This window comes from Tasmannia lanceolata, unplaced genomic scaffold (assembly GCF_043159265.1).
Source record: "Tasmannia lanceolata isolate RefF3 unplaced genomic scaffold, GAP_Taslan_0.1 ptg000025l, whole genome shotgun sequence".
Classification (NCBI taxonomy): Eukaryota; Viridiplantae; Streptophyta; class Magnoliopsida; order Canellales; family Winteraceae; genus Tasmannia; species Tasmannia lanceolata.
In genome coordinates, this window is record NW_027518702.1 from 11,603,661 (window position 1) to 11,623,460 (window position 19,800).

At 39.6% G+C, this 19,800-nt stretch overlaps 2 protein-coding genes across 3 annotated transcripts; both read right to left on the reverse strand.

Moving 5' to 3' along the window:
- Positions 1-2,310: 2,310 nt before the first annotated feature.
- LOC143857894 (aspartyl protease AED3-like) lies at positions 2,311-4,240 on the reverse strand. The gene is made up of 2 exons (XM_077368428.1): positions 3,255-4,240; positions 2,311-2,768 (listed from the first exon to the last, which is right to left on the reverse strand). The coding sequence occupies exons 1-2, from the start codon at positions 4,192-4,194 to the stop codon at positions 2,410-2,412; spliced, it is 1,299 nt and encodes a 432-aa protein (XP_077224543.1). The 5' UTR covers positions 4,195-4,240; the 3' UTR covers positions 2,311-2,409.
- Positions 4,241-7,907: 3,667 nt separating this feature from the next.
- On the reverse strand, positions 7,908-19,515 carry LOC143858028 (Adenine nucleotide alpha hydrolases-like superfamily protein). 2 transcript variants are annotated; one of them, XM_077368615.1, is made up of 5 exons: positions 19,159-19,515; positions 18,800-18,903; positions 18,568-18,686; positions 18,124-18,208; positions 7,908-8,227 (listed from the first exon to the last, which is right to left on the reverse strand). In XM_077368615.1, exons 1-4 carry the CDS (start codon positions 19,367-19,369, stop codon positions 18,154-18,156), a joined length of 489 nt encoding a protein of 162 aa, XP_077224730.1. In that variant the 5' UTR covers positions 19,370-19,515; the 3' UTR covers positions 7,908-8,227; positions 18,124-18,153. The 2 variants fall into 2 exon arrangements, with proteins under 2 accessions (XP_077224730.1, XP_077224729.1); XM_077368614.1 differs by lacking the exon at positions 18,124-18,208.
- Positions 19,516-19,800: the final 285 nt, after the last annotated feature.

Here is a 19,800-nt window from a genome sequence, read left to right on the forward strand (position 1 = left end):
GGAAAAGTTATTGGGCTAAGATCTCGAGTTTATTCCCCATTCCGTCTCCTAACTCTAAGTAAAAAATGTGTACAACAGAAGTAGGATGTAAATGGAACCAAATGGTCTGATAGACCATCTGAATCCAAACTTAAACGAACAAGCTCTAGTAGGGCTGCAACAGGGTCAGGTTGGGTTGAGTTTTTCAAAACCCTAGCCCAACCCTGGATCCCATTATCTTGGCACTGTCCCACCCTGACCTTGAGTCAGGGCTGAAAAACTCAACCCATTGCCCGCCCTACAGGGCTCAATGCTGGCCTTGGCCAGCCCTGATTGGCCCTGATTGGGCAGGGCTGGCCCGGCCCGGCCCTAATTGACCCTAGTGCAAATACCTGTTAAGAGTGCAAAAAATAAAGCAACCACTTATCATATAGAACAAAATGATCAATAAACAGAGAAAGGGAACAAAATAAGACAATATGAATTCAACATGACGGGCAACAGAAACAATTAATAATAATAATCTAAAAAAACATCAATCCAAGATAATAGAAAACATTAGCAAAAGAAACATGCACAGATGGTTAAATTCTATAAAAGAAAACTTATGGTCGGGCCGGGTCGGGTCAGGGTACCCGAGGCATTAACCCAGAACCCGACCCAACCCGACCCAACCTGAGTCAAGGTCTAAAAAAATGAACCCTGACCCACCCTCAGGGTTGGAAAATCCAGCCCTGACCCTGTTCGGGCTCAGGCGGGTCAGGGCTGACAGGGTCAAACTTGCACCCCTAAGCTCTAGACACATTACTGGGATCGATGGACACAATTAGAGTCTCTATCATAGGATCCTAAATTATTGCCGATCGGTTCAAGAGAACTAACAAAAGCCTGTGGGACAGTCCTAAATCTGATTTTATTATACTATTTTGTGAAAATGCCCTCTATTTTTTATAACTTTCAGCATTATTTCAGGGGTATTTTAGTAAAAATAAGTCATTTGCATTCTTTCACTCATCTCTCTCAAGTCTCGACTCGCCCTCTCCTCTTCCTTATCTAGCCATTGACCCGAGTCCCTAGCCCACTGTGTCGTCACCACACCCTCGCGGCTACCGGTCGCGCCCGGACTCGACTGCTCGCCTTCTTTTGAGAATTTAAGTTGTGTAAAATGTAAGTAGACCTACTGGGGCACTCCGATGGACGGTCCTATTTGAAATGGATTGTAATCAAGACACAATAAGTAGGATCCGAAGACCAACCCAAATATGATCTGACTAATAAGAAATTTGAATGGATTATGACTAAGACATAAGTGGATATGATATGAAGTGGATTCGTTGACTCCCCTAGAAGTAAGACCTAGAAGACTTTGATGGATGACCCACTGAAGAAGACTCATGGCAAAAGGTCCAAAGGAAAAAAAGGAAAACTTACTTAAATTCCCTCTTCTTCCCATCTTTGCCGACAAGAGGGCTATCCTCCATTCCAATGAAATTAACGAGTCAACATGAAGCTGACGAAGAAGAGCACCCCCAACAAAAGAAAATAAAACTTCTCCATCAAAGAAAAATAGAATCCCCAAAGGTTCAAGAGCTGAGGAAAACCCAGAGAACAAGGAGGTACAGTCAGAAGATAATAGACATCCTAGATCAATAAACATGGCTTTCCCTGAGTATGGGGTCCTGCTCTAAGGATCACGTGTCTCCCAAGCCCCACCAAGTTCACAAGTACAGCTCATGTATTTTCTTTACTGTTGCTTGTTTTTAGTTTATATTCAAGGGTATCAAGACCCTAGTGGTTCTACGCTTTTCCTTGGACATTGTTATGAGGATTGGACAGTGGTCTTGTTCCTACTATTGTATCATCTTTCTTTATTTAATATACTGTTAGGGGTCCGTCTAACCCCATCTTACCCATAAAATAAAATGAAGGTAGGATTCGGAAGGCACTCCAAAAATATTTTAAGTATAAATGATTAAATAACACCAACTCCAACCGCCTGAGCTTTTGGAGTAATTGGTTGTTTCACATGGTATCAAAGCTATTGGGTTCAAAACTCACAACTTCTTGATATTAAAAGTCCACCTGTCAGGCCAACCCAAAAAAAGAAGGGCCACAGTTTAGGGGGAGTGTTCAAGTATAATTGATTAAATAACACAACTCCAAGAGCTTAAGCTGTTGGAGTAATTTGTTGTTTCACAAAAAAGGATCTCCCCGAAAAGGTATCCAAAGGGATCTTAACCAAGACATAGGTGGATCCGATCCAAAGCAAATCCGTTAACACCTCTAGACTTTTGCTTAGTGGGCCCTTTGCTCAATAATGGTGGTAGGAGATACCCAAAGTCCAACATAATTGAAGAAAATATCATAATACAACAAGTTGTTCCAAATACATAAACAAAAAGAAATATATAAAGAAACACGAAGATTGAACTAGTTACAGAGCTCCCGAGCAATACCCAGACGGGAATTGGGAAGATCAAAGAGAATCCTAAGGTTTTGTTGCTGCAAATTCGCAATCACATTCAAAACCGAATTCACATTGTTCGGCGCTTCGGCCATGGCTAGACATGCAAGAGGAGTTGAACTACTGTGTATCAAAGTATTCTCCATTGGTAATGCCAAATCCATCCCGGTAAAACGCAGAGTGATCGGCGGCGGAATTGGGTTCACCGACGTGTCAAAGCACGTGTCAAACGCCCCAAGCGATGACACCGTTCCGTTCAGCCGTGTCCGGTACTCATCCCGTATGGCCGCGTAAACTGGCTGCACGAAACGGGTTATGACCGTACCTGTTGAAGTACAAACGATTAAATAACACCAATAACTTAAGCTTATAGAGTAATTGGTTGTTTCACATGGTACCAGAGCTATAGGTTATGGGTTCAAAACCCAACAACTCCTTGATAATAAAAATGAAATTTACATGTACATCCAACCCAAAAGAGGGGCCACATGTATGGCCAACCCCAAAAAGAGGGGCCGCACGAGTGCGGAAGTATAAATGATTAAATAACACCATCTATAATAAGCTATTAGAGTAATTAATTCTACATGGTATCAGAACTCCTGTTAGGTTCTGGGTTTAAAACCCAACAACTCCTTGATATATATTTAAAAAGTCCACTTGTACCCCAACCCAAAAAAGAGGCGCCACACGTGAGGGGGAGTGTTGATGTATAAATGATTAAATAACACCATCTCTAATAGCTTAAGCTTTTGGAGTAATTGGTTGTTTCATAGTACCAGAGTCGATTTTCTTCAAAAAAAAATAGTACCAGAGTCGATAATTGTCCCGGCTCCGGTGGTCGGATTGAAGGTGAGAAGCTCCGGCGGGAAAACTACCGGTTTCTTACCGACATTAATTCCGGTCAAATTCAAGTAATACAACGACGGCCTGTGGGGGCTCTGCAACAGCGGCGTGGTCTTGATGTTCTTTGGCTGGCCGGCGACGCCGAGCCGTAACGAGCCGGAAAAATAATATGATTTAAAGCTTGGAAGACAGTAAGAGAAAGTCCCTTGATATAATGGGCCTGTTTGGGAGAGCAGTGACATGGGCCCACGGCTCAGGCCCAGTAAACCTTGCGGCGGAATGTTACCTCCCGCGATCGCATTAATGCAACCGAACGCATAATTTGGGATCTGATCAACTCCTAATGTAAGAGAATCCTGCACGAGGGTGGCCGAGAACGAGGAATCTCCGCCGTAGGATTGGTTGAAAACACATGGGCCCGCCTCGGCGGTGCAAGCCTGGCCTTTCATTTGTGTGCATTGGGCCATGTTACAGCCTAAGGATTGGTAGGAAGTAGAGTTAGTGGGGTTGAACAATGTCGTCGAGCAATGGGCACACCCAGTGCACGGGACCCATGCATTGTCACTACTAGTGTCCATGACCATGAACATGAGCTGACCCGGTGTGCCGAGTTTTGTTCGGAGAACATAGTTTCCGGTCTGAATTGTTTGTTGACCGGATGCAATCGGGACTGTTGATTTCATCACAGTGAGGGATGATAGGTAGGTCACACGGGCAGGGTCCTTGGAGGCCATACCTAGCACTGTGTCTAGCCATGAGGCTGGCTTTGGTGGTGAGAAGGGGGAACACTTGCCGTAGATGTGATCGATGGCGAGATCTGAGCCGTCGGATACGGAGGCACATGGGTCAGTAGCCTTACATGTTGAGATGAGGAGAAAGAGGAAGAGTGTAATGGCTAAGGCCATGAGCTAGTGTTGATATGAATGAGGTGTTTGATTATTTTTTTTTGTATATGTGGGACTGTAATATATAGAGAAGAAAGTTGACGTGATATTACCATATAATAATAGAGATGAGGGTAAAACAAAAGCCATGGATGGAGATTTGGCCGGAGTAAAACAAATGAAGGCGAAAAAGATACCATGGTAAATTTTTTCAATGTAGGAGGGTTTGGTTGGAATGGCAGGCTATGGAGAGAGAGGTGGCAACTTTTTTGGAAAAGAATGATTTTAAGGGGAGGAATGTTGGAAAAGGGTGTGGAAATATCATTTTCAGGACAACATTAGCTGGGCCCACTACACCATATTGGCCTTAACGGTCGAAAAGCGAATACTACTTTTTCCAGACTGTCAATTTCTACCCTTTGTTCTCATTGTAAATAACTAAATTACCCCTCTTTCTAAAGTTGCCTAGTTAGTTATAGTGGACCCCACCTTTAGATGATCTAAACCGTCTATCTGACAGATCTTGATTCTAAGCTCTTATGGCCACAAAATCATTATAATCGCTCCTCCTTTGTTTACTTGGTACAGCCCCTCTAATGTATTTGGAGGAGCTGTCCCAAGTTGAAAAAGGGGGATTAATATATCATTCCCCGTGATTTGCTTCTTTTTTCAAACAACATAATGGTTGTAGGCGTAGATTTATCGAATATGAAGGGTATTTTGGTCGGTTTATTAGATAGAATATGCCCGTGAACCGCATCCCGTGTGCAAAACGGGGGAGCGTTGTCGGTCACGGGGGCGTATGAGATGAGACTCTGTGTGACCTTCACATGCTGACATGCAATATCCCTTTCCGCAAAGCTGGCCTGTTTTTTTTTTTTTGGCTTTCTGTGGATGCCTACTTTACTGCCGGGCCCACCACTTAATAAATGCAATGTTCCCAAAATACCTATTCTACCGTATAACCCCGTATAGCCCTGTTTGGTTCCAAAGATCTCGTGATAGCAACGTTGAGTCTCCGGTTCACCGGTATAGATTATGACCCGGATCAGGTTGATGTTATTTTAGCTGCCCGAGGCATGTTTAGTTGTTATTTGTATTGAAACTCCCTTTGATTACCAGACATATTCCAGACATCATTATTGCCTTTTTCCTTATGTGGAGGCAATGTTTCCTTCTCTAATCTTCTCCTCAAATTCCACCATTTGGGTGGAAGAATTGAAGAAGATGATCTTCTCTCTCTTACTCTCGTTTCCCTTTCTTTCTCTTGCACTCTCTATTTTGGTAATGACTAGGGATGCAACTTGGGTCGGGTTCAACCCCTTTTTTTGCCGAGTTGGGTTGGGTTTTTTCCGGGTCGGGTTAGGATTTTATAACCCGAATTACAAATCGGGTTGGGGTATCGGGCAACCCAACCCGAATTGTAACCTGACTTGTTTTGTTGAGTTTTTTTTTTTTTTTTTTTTTTTTCAACTTTTATTAATATTTATGTTTTTACCATTTTAGACTTTAATTTTTAGAGTTTTAGACTTTTGGGGTCAACTGCCATATTTATGTTTTTACTATTTTAGACTTTACTTTTCAACTGCCATATAAAATCTGTGATTTTTTCGGGTCAACCTAACCCAACCCGACCCGAATTGGAAATCGGGTCGGTCGGGTTGAGGAAAATTTAAATCAGGTTGGGTCGGGTTGAACCCCGCCGGGATGGAAAAATAGGTTCCTTGGGTTGGGTCGGGTTGGCTCAACCCGACCCGAGTCGCACCCCTAGTAATGACACCCCTACATCTTCCGCTAATTTTCTCGCGAAATGCTACACAACAAAACACTACTTTTCAATCTTCCTTTAATCTTCTTTACATCTTCCATGCTTGTCACACGCCTCCCATAACCAGATGTAGGGCCCAAAAATTGGCTTTCTTTAATACTAGATTTGTTGGCACAATTGTAAACAGGGCTTAATGGATCAAGGGCTAGGATAATCTGTTTCCGAGGAAGAAGTAGGACCCTGTTGGGTGTCCCACATCGGTAAAGTGAGATGGATGAGGATGGGTTATAAGGGAATGGGCACCCTCCCTCTAATGGCTAGCTTTTAGAGGGGAGTTCTACCCGGTTAAGTTCCCACAGACCCAATAAATATCTTTTAGAAAGGAGCATAAAAGTAACCTTTTTTTTTAGTATTTTCCTATTCAGATGTACAAGTTCATCTAGGTGGTCTAGTTATGGATGACCCATGCCCAAAGGAACTCTCCCATTATACTAAACATCTAATTTGTAGGGACTTTCCTAATAAATGTGGATTAATATCTCCCCATCTATTTTAAGAACAAAAATCAGAGGGCCAGGATTATTGGATGTCTTTGATTTTCAGATGATGCCCTATTAAGTTTTAGTGGGCCCTAGTTTGGATTATCAAACAGGTGGGACCCACTTATATTTTGGCCTAACTAATCTATTTTTATTATCTTGGAGTCAAGACAAAAGACATATCTCTTTCCTGGATCGAAAGAGAATCACGAGTCACGGGATTTACAGCTGTTTCAGTCAGTTGAGGTTCGTCTCATTCTTCGTTTCTCTCTGAAATTGCTTTGACCCAAAAATACAAGAGTTCACGAATCACGAGTGAACAAAAAAAACCCGGTACTTAGGGTGCAGCTTTTAGAGGAAACACATTCGAAACAGGCTCAACACCATTCTCTTGAAGGGAAAATGATATTTCCACCCCTTTCTGTTTGTCTTTTTACTGGAAATAGCTGCATTTACTTCCCATTTGTTTGTCTTTTTCCTAAAAATGCGTTCAAAGCCAAGCAAACGGGATGAAAATGCTGGGAAAGGGAGTGGAAATATCAATTTGCAATTTAAAAGTGGGAAAGTATCCAAGACACTTGTACTCTATCCACTTGCCAGTTCTAGCTGGAACTAATCTGGTAGATGTAGCACATAAATAATCTAGACCGTTGATCAAGTGAGTCTCCCCACGTAAATGCCATGCTCCAAAAATCTTCTCCATTGAATGATTTAATCTTTCATATGATAGGTTGTCAAACAATTAGTTTAGAGGAAATGATTTCTGCACTCCAACGTTTTGATAAACATCCGCTCTATTTTTTGTCGTGTAGTATTTAAAGGGCTGTCCGAGGAATATTATAGTTTACAAAAATAGCTCTTACACGACAAACATGTGGAGCGCATGTTTATCAAAACATTGGAGTGCAGAAATCATTTCCCTTAGTTTAGATAAGGAAAAAAAAAGCAACAGAGGTGAGAAACAGACTTTTATACATGACCCACAAAGCAACAAAGGTGAGAAAAGATAAATTCACCCTCTTTTCTTCACTGTCCAACTGAAACCCAGCATAAATAACACTTCATACTGACACTTCAACCATTTTAGCATTCCTAGGATCAGAACTCAATTCTCCAATGCTCTGTTTGCTTTGGATTCTGATAATTGATTTTGCCTCTCGTGTCCAAAACAAATTCTTGGAATATTTGGGTGTTTACTTTGCAGTTGTAGAATCGAATTTCTCCAAAGTCGCTAACTAAATGCTCAAATTTGCCAAGAATCTGTATTGGACTCGAAATCGATTTGCACATTCCAAAACAAACAGGGCCTAAGATACTGTCTCTTACAAGGAATTTTACAAGTTTTTGAAAAAAAAAGTGGCAAAACAACTCAACCACTTCCAAACAATTACTTGATCCAAAGCCAAAGCAAGGAAACTATTCCACAGTAAAGACTTAAAATTGCATTTGCCAATTTAGAGTAACAAAGGATGCACAGTTCAGAAAGTTTTTGGACCCACAAATAGCAGCAAAAATGATACAAGGAAGACATTCACTCAATGATACAACAAGAATATCTCAACACCCAAAACTCACACCTTCAAAGCTGATTGTACATATACAAATTAACATATTGAAAAAACATTCTCTCACAAGGGAAAAAGGTAGAGATGTCACTGGAATAGATTGTCAAGAAGTCCCTTTAACAACCATGATGGGGCATTCGACATGATTGATGCAATAGTTGCTTACGCTTCCCAAAAACATCCTGTGTTCATAACACAAAGGTGACGGATTAAAATCAAAAGAGATGGGTGAAATTCTCAAGGTAAAAACTTAAAATTAATTACGCTGTACTGATAAAAAAGTGTTCGTTTTCTACGGACATTTTGTGACTGCAAGCTTCACATCCTATACCTTAAGGTTTTCTTACTCGGAGGCATTATCAAATCATGCACCATGGAAGAAAAATTGGGACAGATTAGTCCAAAGAACAAAACTAAGCCTAGTTCTGGACAAGGGGTTACTGATACCATAGTGAATACAGTAACTTATGTACACAGCATAGAGAAGGGCTCAGAGAAGGTAGGCATTCATTTAAGCCTTAGTTATGGACAAGTGATTAGTAGTACCACGGTGCGGAATACAATAAGTTAAATGCAGAATACAGGAAAGAACAAACAGATGTTTAATCCAAGAAACAGAAACAAGAAAAGTGCATCCGTCATTCATAAACAATTCAAATACACACTCAAACAGAAACTTCTTTTAAATTAATCATTGCAGTGCTAAACTGCACACTCTAGCTAATTACAGATGGTTACAGTTCAAACACGACCAATGAAACAAATGTCTATCTAGCAGGTATCAATCACTGGCAGCTGAAAAATCGTGCATAATGAGAATTACGAAAAGGTTGCCCAATTTCTAAGGCCCTGTTTGTTCTGGATTTTGAAAAATGATTGTGAGTCCAAAACTGATAATTGGACTAAAATTTACATATAATTTTGAGTCCAATAATCAGTTTTGGACTCACAATCGGTTGTCAAAATCCAAAACAAACAAGGCCAAAGTTCATAGAAATTTGGCTAAAGCATTTAAGAGGCACTGACAGAAGGGCTTGGAGTCCCAGAGTAGAAAATTACAGAAAGACCAGCCTTGGTAATCCGGCGATGTTTCCGTTCTACTAACCCATTTTAAGATGGAGTGCGGAAAATAAAACTTATTTTAAATGCCCTACTCATTGGCAAAACTATCGAAATAACTGAGATGTGCACTATGAAGATATGAGCAATATAATGCAAAAAAGGTGGGAGATATGAGCATTACAATGCAAAATAACATGTAAAAGAAGCGAAAGGCTAAGACTTCTGATTTTTATGAAAAAAATAATTCCATGTATGCCTAGAATAATCATTGACAAAGATAACATATTAATGTGAACCAGATTTAGAAACATGGTTAAGGGCTACATGCATCAAAATGCACAAACTGAAAAGGAAACGGGATCTTCTTATTATTAAATGAAGCAAAAAGGAATTTCACAATATTTGCCAAGTTGACAACCGGGCACAGCTGCGACTCGACCGGCTTATGTTACATGTAGAAATAAAATAAGAGACTTGAACACTAAAAAACATAAAACACTAGAGTTTCTGTGTCCAAATGGAGATGACACGGACAAGGAAGGCGATAAAGCTGATGCCGTAAAGACCTTGACACTGCTACTATAATTCTAAAACGTTTGTCATGGAATTAAAAGTAATTCTATTGTGTGATCAGTGGTTTGATCCTAATTATCAGTCCATTATCCTAATATGGGTAAACCAATCAAAATAGGTAAAGATAATCACTCCTTTTAACTATGTGAATTTGTGAAGTATGATGCCCCTACTTAAAATATCTGCTGATTTCTTCAATTTGACAACATAATGTGCTTTCAAGTTGAAACTTGGGCCTTTATATTGTTTGCATTACTACGCTCTACCAAATTTAAGAAGGCTTTACCCTTGTATGAAGACAACACCATGTATTAAAATGGCCTCGTCCACATGTAAAATATGTAGTTGCAAGAAATTCACAAGTGACCTGTCAAAGCATTGTTATTCTCCATCGAATGATAGGTCACGCTTGGCAAGCGTTCTAGAAACGATATTCTCATAGCGGGCGGAGCAAAATCGTGGAAATGATTTTGCTATGCTTCCCATTTTCCGCCGAAAATCCCTCTTAGTAAGCATGTATTCAACGAAGAGAGTGAAGCAGGCCATGTTTCCAAACATCATTCTTGGCTGACACTCGTTCTCCAAAGCAATAAACGCGCAGAATCGATCTGGAAAATGGTTGTCAAACACGACCTTAGTCACCTGTATTGCCAAAACATGCTCTCCCTTTGTAGACACCTCATGTAATTCCTCCAAATATGACATTAGTCTATTGGGGGGAGAATCCAATAATGAAAAATTAGTAGTCTTTACATTGATGGGTTTACCTTAGAAGAACTCAAATCCTGATGATCACCGAGAAATTTTCAAAATGCTTATCTTTCTGAACAAATTATTCAGTTTTTTTTTAATGGCAAAAATTATTCAGCTTTATATGATTCAATTTTAAAAGGAAATCTTGTAATCCCAGGCCATCCAATTTTTGTCAAGGATGATATTATTGAATGTGTAGATTGAGCTAACTACCCAAAATTTCAAATCAATTCAAATTATATCAAACATTCAAATTTTAAACACCCTAACATTTGAGATCATGTCCCATTGTGCAGTCGTAAGATTTGGACATTTTACAATCCGAAATTGAGGTAAATGGTGAAATTTAAACAATTAGATAGACTTGCACCGAAACACTTTCAAATTTCTAGATCTTTGAAATTTAGGCAGTGTGTTTAGTCCCACATCGACTAAAACTCTTTTGGTCATACAATTTGAGGACTATATAAGGCATTCAAATCAGTGCCGCTTGAACTTCCCAAAATAGAGAGATCACAGCTAAAAAATTGAGTTTCTCTTCCCTTAGAGAATTAAAACTGGTGAAGAAGACCTAAGGAGCAAGCACTGCAAAACCAACCTCTAAATTACAGGTAATTTCAGTCAATTTTGAGTTTTCAGATTAACTAGTTCCTGAATTGTGTTCCCAATTTAAATTGCAGGGTTATATTCATGTAGGGTTGATAATTTCATAGTTTCAAAACTAGACTCCCCCTTTACTTTGGCCGCGTTCTCGTCCGCGTTTTCCCTATAAAGTCAATCAAAACTCCTTTGACTCTCCCAAGTTATAACCGCGTCAATCAAGTACTCAGCTGCACGAAACGAATAATCTACCACGTCAGGCCGAGTCTACTAGGATTTTTTTGGCCGCATTTTGACCCACATCCACATTTTGAGACAGTGGGTAGTTTTGATACTTTCTTAGCTCAGATCTTCATATTTTCTTCATTTTGATCTTTGAATTCCACATCTTCGCTTTGAGATCAAACACTAGATGAGGAAAATTCAAAACTAAGCTATGGAGAATTCATTGCATTTTAAGGTTCCATGAAACAATCAAATGAATTCTCCTATCTATAGTAGTTTCTGCATTCTAGCTCATATATCTAGATTTTAGTAGTATTTTTCAAAATGTAAAAAAAGGGCGGCCCAGTGCACGTGGCTCCCGGCATTGCAGGGTCTTGGGAGGGCTAGATGTGCGCAGCCTTACCCCTGCTTTGCAGAGAAGCTGTTTCTGTGACTCGAACCCGTGACTAGGTCACAAAGGAGCAACCTTACCATTGTGCCAACCTTAATATATTTTTCACATATTAATTTTTAAAAATATGTTAGATCCTTGATCATTTGTGAGAGTAATCTCATTTATATTGCTCTCAATTAGATCTATTTTTTCTCAAACTGATTTATTTTGATTGAAAGACCAAAGCATTACAGCATATCAGTATTCCTAAGATTTGTGATCCGAATTAGTGAGTCCCATGATCGCATAGTTCTATGTATAGCATAGATGAATGTGCTTGTGTTTGGTACCCCCTTTATAATTTTATGCAAACCCATCACATCTTTTGATTCTTTATATTGCTACCATCATTCATCTAGATTTCTATGGAATTATGTCATCAGTTCATCTGAATACCAGGATCTGCACCTTCAGCACGTTGATCTGAAATCTTGGATGTTCAGACCTTAGATCTCTGAAAATAGGTTAGAACAGAAACTTGACATTTGAGATCATTTTCGTTAGGGTACTTGGGATTGTGAATTTATGTGTGATCACAAGTACCAGAATACACAAAACTGCAAAGAACTGACCCGATAGGAATTCATGCGTTTGATTCCATATTTTTTACATCACCGTGATTTAGTTTGTTGTCAATGTTATGCATTTGAATCACTAGCTTCTTTTTAATTCTAGAATTAATATAAAACCTCACTATTTGAAGTAGAGAATGATTCTTTTAATTGGGCGAGACCAGTGTCTAACATCGTCTGATCTCGTAATCTACCTGTGAGCCTTTTCTGAATAGTAGACCTGAGTCTATAGAGTCAGTCTTTGGATCTTAGGCACTAACCTAGGTGGCAACTCTAGTCAACTTACTCAAGTCAACTTACGAGAGAATAGAACCGTTCTTCTCAATGAAATGAAGCAAAATTGCAAATGAGGAAAAGCTCTCCTCCTTGCTCCCTTTTCCCTCCTTCCAGCAGTAGTGCCTACCCCTTCGAACGGATAATTTTTACTTATGGGACTGGGTTCACCAGCCTCAGTTAAATGCACACAAATTATAGAGAACTCTTTTTGATATGGATTCATTTCTACGATGTCTTCTTTGTGTGTAGGATGAGGAGCACATAGAGTATTTCAGAACCCAATTTGAATGTAGTTGTACTGAATAGGTCATGAAAATCAACGGGAAGAGATACAAAGATCAAAGAAACTGGCCAGCAAGAGGAAAACTGCAAAAGGCAACAATGACAAGACAGCTTTTTATTTGAAGAAACTAAGTAATTATGAATCCATGACAGAGAAAACTTCAAGGTCTGTCACACAAAACATAGATTCCTCAATAAACATGAATTTCCTTTAATACCACAACAATGCAGAGCAAGCTGATCTGATTCACTAATGAATTACATGAATAACTAAAATACAAGTTTTTAATGACACCCTATGTTGAAGATCATCACCAACTGCTCACCAAAGAAATAAGGAATGTTGACTGAGTCTTCAGGTTCTGTTGCATGGGAAATCTTTTGCTATCTTCAGTCAGAATAAAAAGAGGAAGACCAAGACTTTAGTGAAGTAGTTTTAGATATTTTATGTTTGTTAAAGTTGTTGCTATTTTTCAGGAGTTTTCTAGTCTATTTATTTGTAATTCATTTCACTCGATTAATCAAGCAAGAAAAGTTAGTTTCAAGTCTCTGTTTTCTGCTCTGTTTTATTTACAATTGGTATCAGAGCTGAGGCGATTTTCTGGGAGAGTTGCTGAGGTTTTGGAGATTTGAAGACCTGCTGTTTGCTGCGATCGTGTCTAGCTGTGATCGAAGACCTGCTGTTTGGCTGCAATCATGGATCTCACCAATTCAGTATGTGGAATCGAGAAGCTAAATAACACGAATTATGACTACTGGAAGTCATGCCTGGAGTCGTATCTTCAGGGTCAAGATCTTTGGGAGGTTGTGAATGGAGCTGATGCCGTCCCTCCCAACTGCACACCCGATTCCCAGGATGCTTCACGTAAGTGGAAGATCAAAGCAGGGAAAGCTTTGTTTGTTCTGAAGGCCACCATTCAGAAGGATATGTTAGACCATATTCGTGAAGTCAAGACGCCTAAGGAAGCCTGGGAGTCATTTGCCGTTTTGTTTTCTAAAACAAATGATTGGGGCAAGACTCCAGATGCTAGAGAATGAGATTGGATTAGTCTCTCAAGGGAACATGACAATATCCCAATACTTCATGAAAGTAAAAGGTATTTGTCATGATATCACCCAACTTGATGCAGAATCCAAAATCACCGATGCACGTACACGGAGGATAATTATTCAAGGTTTAAAATCTGAATACAATGGGTTCATTACAGCTATTCAAGGGTGGCCAGTTCAGCCATCTCTACTTGAATTGGAAAGTCTTCTAGCCAATCAAGAGAGTTTGGCAAAACAAATTGCAGGTATATCCTTGAAAGAAAATGAAGAAGTACTCTTCACAGGTCGGGGAAGCAAGCCCAAATCAAAATCAAAGCCTTGGCAAGAGAGCACTCAAGAAGGGGAAGCTTACAGAAATCGTGAATCAGGCTCAAGTTCAAAGAAAACATGGACATGCTACAACTGTGGCAAGCCTGGTCATTTTGCTAGGGATTGCCATGCACCAAAGAAGAAATCTGAAGAAGGAAATTCTGCTACATCAAATGATGTTCAACAGAATGATGACAGCGAGGACGAATGGAGCGCCTTTTTCTCCATTGTTGAAGACCAATCCTTGGTGGCTGAAAAGAAAAATTTTCAGGACAATGACGAAGAATGGGCAGATTTTCTTGTCATTGATGAAGATCAGTTAGAAGGACGGGCAGATCTCCTTATCTCTGATGAAAAACCGTTAGAGTTAATTGAGATGGCTTTAACAGCCTCTAATCGCGTGGTATCTACAAGCTCTATGGAGGTAAATGTCTCAGATCAACCAGACTATTCTAGAGACTGGATCGTTGACTCAGGCTGTTCAAACCATATGACAGGAGATGGGCAAAAATTCCTCACAAAGACAGAGTACACTGGAAAGAAGATGGTAGTGACAGCAAACAATGCAAAGTTGCCAATTGCTCATGTAGGAGATGCCGCTTGCATTCCAAGATCCAGCAATAAGCATATCCTGCTCAAAGATGTTTATCACGTTCCCAACATGAAGAAGAACGTGATGTCAGTATCTCAAACTAACTCAGGTAATTTTGTCATCTTTGGTCCAAATGATGTAAAAATCTACAAAGAATTGCAGATTTTTGGGACGCCTTGCATGGAAGGAAAGAGGGTAGAATCAATTTATGTTATGACAGCCCAAGATGCATATGTTGATAGAACTCGAAAAAATGAGACTGTTGATTTATGGCACTCTCGTCTTGCACACGTTGGATATATGAAGCTGAAAGTCATGATGAAAAAACAATTGGTAAGAGGGCTTCCCGAACTTGAAGTTAGACATGACATTGTCTGTTCTGGATGTCAATATGGGAAGGCACATCAGCTACCATACACCGAATCTGCGTTCCAAGCAAAAGAGCCACTTGAGCTAGTGCATTCTGACGTCCTCGGCAAAGTGAAAATTCCATCCATTGGAGGTAAAAGTTATCTATTAACATTTATAGATGATTTTTCAAGATATGTTTGGATATATTTTTTGAAAGAAAAACTTGAAGTATTCAAAATGTTTGTGGAGTTTCACAAACAAGTAGAAAATGATCTTGGCTATAAAATCAAATGTTTAAGATCTGATAATGGAGGTGAATTCTCATCAAATGAGTTTTCATCCTATCTGAAAGAGCATGGGATACGCAGACAACTTACTTGCCCCAATACACCCCAGCAAAATGGGGTAGCCGAAAGGAAAAACAGACATTTGGCTGAAGCATGTAGAAGCATGATGCATGCAAAAAATGTCCCAACCAGGTTTTGGGCTGAATGTTTGAAGACCGCTACATATGTTGTTAATCGTCTTCCTCAACCAAAGCTCAATTTCATTTCACCTGTTGAAAAATTGTCTGGTGTTAAGCCCAATGTAAGTCATTTACGTGTTTTTGGTTCAGTTTGCTATGTATTTGTACCTGATCATTTACGCAGCAAATTTGAAAAGAAGGCTGTTAGATGCAGTTTTACTGGTTACGATTCAAAAAGGAAAGGTTTGAGGTGTGTAGATCCATCTACTGGACATGCTCATGTCCTCGAGAAATGTTGTTTTTGATGAGGCATCTTCGTGGTGGTCACTAGAGCATGCAACCCTTCCAGACAGCAGAGAGCTCGAGGTAGAGCTACTTGAAAAGATAGGATTGGATGCTATGCTCGAACAAATAGACAAAGAACCAATTGAATCTTGTCAAAAGGAGATACACAATGAAAAAAATCGAGCAACCACATCATCTAGCCCATGGCAAACAGCTGTGCATCAAACCAGAACAGCAGAAGAGTTGAGACCATCTCAATGGAACGAACCAGAAGTTGAAGAAGACAATACAGAACCTAGAAGATCATCTCAAACTCCAAAGCCGAATCCAAGGTATGCAAATTCAGCCTTAACTGCAGCATGGACAGTCACAATAGATGATGAAGTTCACATCAATGAACCAATTTCATTCGAAGAAGCTCAAGGAAAATTAGAATGGGAGAAAGCCATGGCTGAAGAAATCCAGGCTCTCAAAGAAAATGAAACCTGGGATCTTGTGCCTCGACCAACAGGAGCAACACCCATTTCATGCAAATGGGTATACAAAATCAAGACTAGAACAGATGGATCAATAGAAAGATTTAAAGCTCGGCTAGTGGCTCGAGGTTTCTCTCAACAGTTTGGTCATGACTATGACGAAACTTTCAGTCCCGTGGCGAAAATTACTACTGTTCGAGTTCTTATCGCTCTAGCTACAAGTCAGTCATGGAAATTGTGGCAGTTGGATGTTAAGAACACATTTTTACATGGCGAGTTGGATAGAGAAATTTTTATGGAACAACCAAAGGGGTTTGAAGAAGACCCACGCTATGTCTGCAAACTCAGAAAAGCTTTATATGGCTTAAAACAGGCTCCACGAGCCTGGTATGGTAAAATTGCTGAATTTCTGCAAGCAAATGAGTATTCACTAGCCTCATCTGATTCTAGTTTATTTGTAAGAATCACTGATGGAAATACTTCAATCATTTCAGTTTATGTCGATGACTTGATAGTTACAGGGAATGATGTTGCAGAAATTACTAGAATCAGAAAAAATCTTGGAATTCGGTTTCAAATGAAAGAATTAGGAGAGCTCAATCACTTTCTAGGACTTGAAGTGGATCAGAGCAAGCACGGGATATTTCTCGGTCAGCAAAGTTATGCAAGAAGGTTACTTGATCGATTTGGAATGACAAACTGCAACACCATTACAACCCCAGTTGAAATTAATGCAAAGCTTCAGGTAGATGATGGAGAGGAACTAGATGATCCAATCATGTACAGGCAACTAGTAGGGAGTTTAATCTATTTAACTCTAACTAGGCCTGACATAGCCCAAGGGGTTGGGGTTGTAAGTTGTTTCATGCAAAAACCAAAGAAGCCACATCTCGATGCAATTCGTAGAATTCTAAGGTATATTCAAGGAACATTGAATTTTGGTATACTTTATGAAGCAGGGAAGAAATGTGAAATTGTTGGGTTCTGCGATTCGGATTACGCTGGAGATCTATCAACTCGAAGGTCTACAACAGGTTATATTTTCAGCCTAGGATCCGGTGCTATTTCATGGTGCAGCAAGAGGCAGCCCACTGTATCGCTATCTACAACTGAAGCAGAATATCGAGCAGCAGCAATGGCAACGCAGGAAAGCGTATGGCTAGTTCAATTGATGAAAGATTTGAATCAAATCACTTGTTGTGTGGTTAATATTTATTGTGATAATGAAAGTGCAATTAAACTAGCTGAGAATCCCGTGTTTCATGCTAGAACAAAGCATGTAGAAGTACAATATCACTTCATAAGAGAAAAGGTTCTTCGTGGAGAAATTTCCCTCATGTTAGTTCATACAGATGAGCAAATAGCTGACAAATTTACAAAAGGTTTGTGTTTGAAGAAATTTGTGAAATTCAGGAAGAAGTTTGGTGTCATAGAAAGAGAGTTGGTGCTGAGGGGAAGTGTTGAAGATCATCACCAACTGCTCACCAAAGAAATAAGGAATGTTGACTGAGTCTTCAGGTTCTGTTGCATAGGAAATCTTTTGCTATCTTCAGTCAGAATAAAAAGAGGAAGACCAAGACTTTAGTGAAGTAGTTTTAGATATTTTATGGTTGTTAAAGTTGTTGCTATTTTTCAGGAGTTTTCTAGTCTATTTATTTGTAATTCATTTCACTCGATTAATCAAGCAAGAAAAGTTAGTTTCAGGTCTCTGTTTTCTGCTCTGTTTTATTTACACCCTATAGCATAATGCTTTGAGGAGAAAGACAAACATACCTATTCATAGAAAAGGAAAGAGCCCTGCTTTTAGTCTTCTACAAGAGGAGAAACTCCCGCCCATGCATTGGAACATCGATGTGACCTGTAATGAAACAGAGGAGTGCCCAAATTATATCAGGTGGGGTCCATCGATTGATCCAATCTGTAGGCAAAGTTTCTCCTCCCATGGAAGACTGATAATTTCCGTAAAAGAGAAGTAGCATAAAACGTAAATAAAGCTATGAGAATTAGAAAGCAAACCAATACATCCATTTTCAACAAGTTCATTGCACAATTCATATGGTTTGAGAAACAATAGTTCAACTATATGCAGCATCTAAAAGACGACATTATAAGAGAAACAGTGTTCCCAAACATGAAGATTCAATCAAACCAAGTATAAACTAGTTTCATTATTGATTGGGATAATCTAAAACAAGGATAAATGATTCTCCGAATTACCGTTTGATAGTGCCATAACCACGACACCCCATTACAAGGAGATCTGCCTGCAAGTTTGCAGTAACCTCACAAATCATCTCCTTCGGATTGCCCACAACCACTTGTGTTTTAACATTCACCTTCAAAATCAAAGAAACCCCAATTAGGACCCAAAAAAAAAACATAAAAGAATAAAAAACCAACATCAAATAAATTAAATTTAAAGAGAAAAAAAAAAAAACATCCACCCCACATTTTTCTCAGTGCATATCTTCAAGGCGTGATCCATGATTGCCTTCGTGATGCGTTTCTGATGCCCCTCAATCGCCGCCGCGAAAGCGGGAACCTCAACATGACCTTATTTTTCAATATAAATGAAAAATATGGTGAGAATAGGACTAACAGGAATCGAAATTTGATGAATTTTTTCAAGATAAATGTAAGAATCTACCAATTATCATCCACATCAAAAGATTTATAAGAATTCAATATTACGCAATCTCCCAATAACTTTGAAAACTCCCCAAATTACTCAAACTTCTAAACCCTCAACATGTCAATCACAAACAATATCTACAGCTTGCAAAATAAAAAAGGAGTGATTTTTCTTACTGGGTCCACCGAAAGGGATTGCGCCAGGATTGAGGCCGGTGGCAATGGTGGGTGGGGATTGAACATGGAGTACTACAAAGCTTCCGAGTTGTGACTCGGTTTCTCCTTGTTGAGATTGGATCTTTAGATTTTGGAGTCCCCATTTTAGGGCATTCATGCTCTCTTCACTTGCATCCACTGCTACAACTACGCATCGAAGCTTCCCAGCCATGGTAGTACAGACTCAGAAATGGGAAATTTAGGGTTTAAGAATCGGTACTTTAAAATCTGTGGGTTTGACTATTTAATTGAGATGGGTATGTTACTAGTACTCAACACCTGGGACTGCCAGGAAACTGGTTATTTGGCACACTCTATTCTCTATCAGGTTGTACTTGTACTTACAGTTGGCGCTCTTATATTTGAAGGAAAATTACATTTACACCCCCTTTAGTTTCTGACACAGTCAATTCTAAGGGGTGCAACTCGGGCGGGCTCAACCCGAACCCGGCGGGTTCAACCCGGAAAAAACTCGGTTTGGGTTGAGTTCAAGTTGGGTTCGGGTTTTCTCAACCCGGGTTGAGGGCTTGGGCAACCCGACCCGAGTTCAACCCGAAATTTTTAATATTTTTTTTAGTTTTTAAGCTTAAAATCTCGGGTTGG